Source organism: Protomyctophum bolini (assembly GCF_963924005.1).
Source record: "Protomyctophum bolini genome assembly, chromosome: 7".
Classification (NCBI taxonomy): Eukaryota; Metazoa; Chordata; class Actinopteri; order Myctophiformes; family Myctophidae; genus Protomyctophum; species Protomyctophum bolini.
The window spans coordinates 280001-282500 of record NC_137868.1 but is presented as its reverse complement, the minus strand read 5'-3'; the positions used below and the strand labels follow the sequence as shown (position 1 = coordinate 282500).

Sequence of the window (2500 nt, the reverse complement as noted above, 5' to 3'; positions counted from 1 at the left end):
CCTTGCGTGACTACACTAGTTCCACAGCTCCTCTCTACCTGATTGACTACTCTAGTATAGTTCCACAGCTCCTCTCTACCTGAGTGACTACACTAGTATAGTTCCACAGCTGCTTTCTACCTGAGTGACTACACTAGTTCCACAGCTCTACCTGAGGGAGTGGAGCTACAGCATACAGGATGCAGGGCAGCAGCAGGAGGCTACGGTAGCATAATATCGTGGCGTCGTCATGGCAGGAGATAAGGGTCCCTTCCTCACGTCATGTATCATCTTCTACCTGTCCATCGGAGCGGCCATCTTCCAGATCCTAGAGGAGCCCAACTGGGAGGAGGCTACAGCCAGGTAAGGAAGATATCCTATAGGTTATTGAACTGGGAGGAGGCTACAGGTATGTCTATATTCTATTCTATAAGTTATTGAACTGGGAGGAGGCTACAGCCAGGTAAGGAAGATATCCTATAGGATAAGTTATTGAACTGGGAGGAGGCTATACAGCAAGGTAAGGAAGATATCCTATAAGTTATTGAACTGGAGGAGGCTACAGGTATGTCTATATTCTATAAGTTATTGAACTGGGAGGAGGCTACAGGTATGTCTATATTCTATAAGTTATTGAACTGGGAGGAGGCTACAGCAAGGTAAGGAAGATATCCTACAGGATAAGTTATTGAACTGGGAGGAGGCTACAGCAAGGGAAGGAAGATATCCTATAAGTTATTCTATAAGTTATTGAACTGGAGGAGGCTACAGGTATGTTGATATTCTATAGGTTATTGAACTGGAGGAGGCTACAGGTATGTTGATATTCTATAAGTTATTGAACTGGGAGGAGGCTACATGTATGTTGATATTCTATAAGTTATTGAACTGGGAGGAGGCTACAGGTATGTTGATATTCTATAAGTTATTGAACTGGGAGGAGGCTACAGGTATGTTGATATTCTATAAGTTATTGAACTGGGAGGAGGCTACAGGTATGTCTATATTCTATATTCTATTCTATAGGTTATTGAACTGGGAGGAGGCTACAGGTATGTCTATATTCTATAAGTTATTGAACTGGAGGAGGCTACAGGTATGTCTATATTCTATAAGTTATTGAACTGGAGGAGGCTACAGGTATGTCTATATTCTATAAGTTATTGAACTGGAGGAGGCTACAGGTATGTCTATATTCTATAAGTTATTGAACTGGAGGAGGCTACAGGTATGTTGATATTCTATAGGTTATTCTATAAGTTATTGAACTGGGAGGAGGCTACAGGTATATGTGGAAGCTAAAAGAGGGACATACTGAAGACTTCTTACTTTAACATGTATATTCTTATGTATTGCATGTATATTCTTATGTATTGTATGTATATTCTTATGTATTTTATATGTATTGCATGTATATTCTTATGTATTTTATATGTATTGCATGTATATTCTTATGTATTTTATATGTATTGCATGTATTCTACAGGTATGTGGAAGCTAAGAAGGACATATTGAAGACTTACTCCTGTTTAACGACCAGCGACCTGGATCACATTCTGGAGGTACGGACTAGAGGAGGTATACTAATGTTTATATAATATATATATATATACTGTTTATACCAGTAAGACGCGCAAACGCGGGAAGCGAACGCAGCTCGTACATATTTGGGTTTTGGACGTATAGCTGCTTTGGGGACTCCTTATATGGTTATGGCTAAGTCATGGTGACACAAATCACTCAGGTCCATATATGGGCACAAAAGCGGGACAGACAGACAGACACACAGACAGACATGATCTGCTAGGTCTCATAGTAAGTGCTCACTGCGTTCGCAATCATATAAATATATAGTGTTTATATAATATAAATATATAATGGACTAGAGGAGGTACTAATGTTTTTATACTGTTTATATCAGGGGCCAAAATGACCAGCTCAACAAGATCTATCCACTGAATTTTAATATATTCTAAAATTTAGAATCATTTTAGAATATAAACCATTATATTATAAACCAGTGATTCTCAAACAAAACAAGAGTTATGTGCATTATGGGGATATGTTTTTGTTTTATTTGTTTATTTGTTATATCCGTTTATGTTCTTCACAATTCTTCTAAAGTAACAACATTTAAAAAGGAAGCTACTGCTAGCTGCCTAAACCTTTTTACGTCAGGCTAATAGAAATGTGCTTTTGTAATATTTCACACTATTCAAAACATTCAAAACGTAATATAAACTATTAATTCATTCAAAACATGGACTCTGAGAGTGCAACACATGGAACCAAATGGACCCTTACGGGTCTGTGACTCTGAGAGTGTAACACATGGAACCAAATGGACCCTTACGGGTCTGTGACTCTGAGAGTGTAACACATGGAACCAAATGGACCCTTACGGGTCTGTGACTCTGAGAGTGTAACACATGGAACCAAATGGACCCTTACGGGTCTGTGACTCTGAGAGTGTAACACATGGAACCAAATGGACCCTTACGGGTCTGTGACTCTGAGAGTG

General features: G+C 38.9%; 1 protein-coding gene across 3 annotated transcripts in view; it reads left to right on the top strand.

The window, feature by feature from the left end:
* The first annotated feature begins 69 nt into the window (after window positions 1-69).
* The window catches only part of LOC308318337 (potassium channel subfamily K member 5-like), a 9582-nt gene continuing 7151 nt past the window's right edge, over window positions 70-2500 (top strand). For all 3 annotated transcript variants that reach the window (XM_080767860.1, XM_080767859.1, XM_080767858.1), the window contains exons 1-2: window positions 70-342; window positions 1466-1541. In XM_080767860.1, coding sequence (XP_080623986.1) covers window positions 230-342; window positions 1466-1541 — 189 coding nt within the window. In that variant the 5' untranslated portion in view covers window positions 70-229. The remainder of the gene's footprint in view (window positions 343-1465; window positions 1542-2500) is intronic.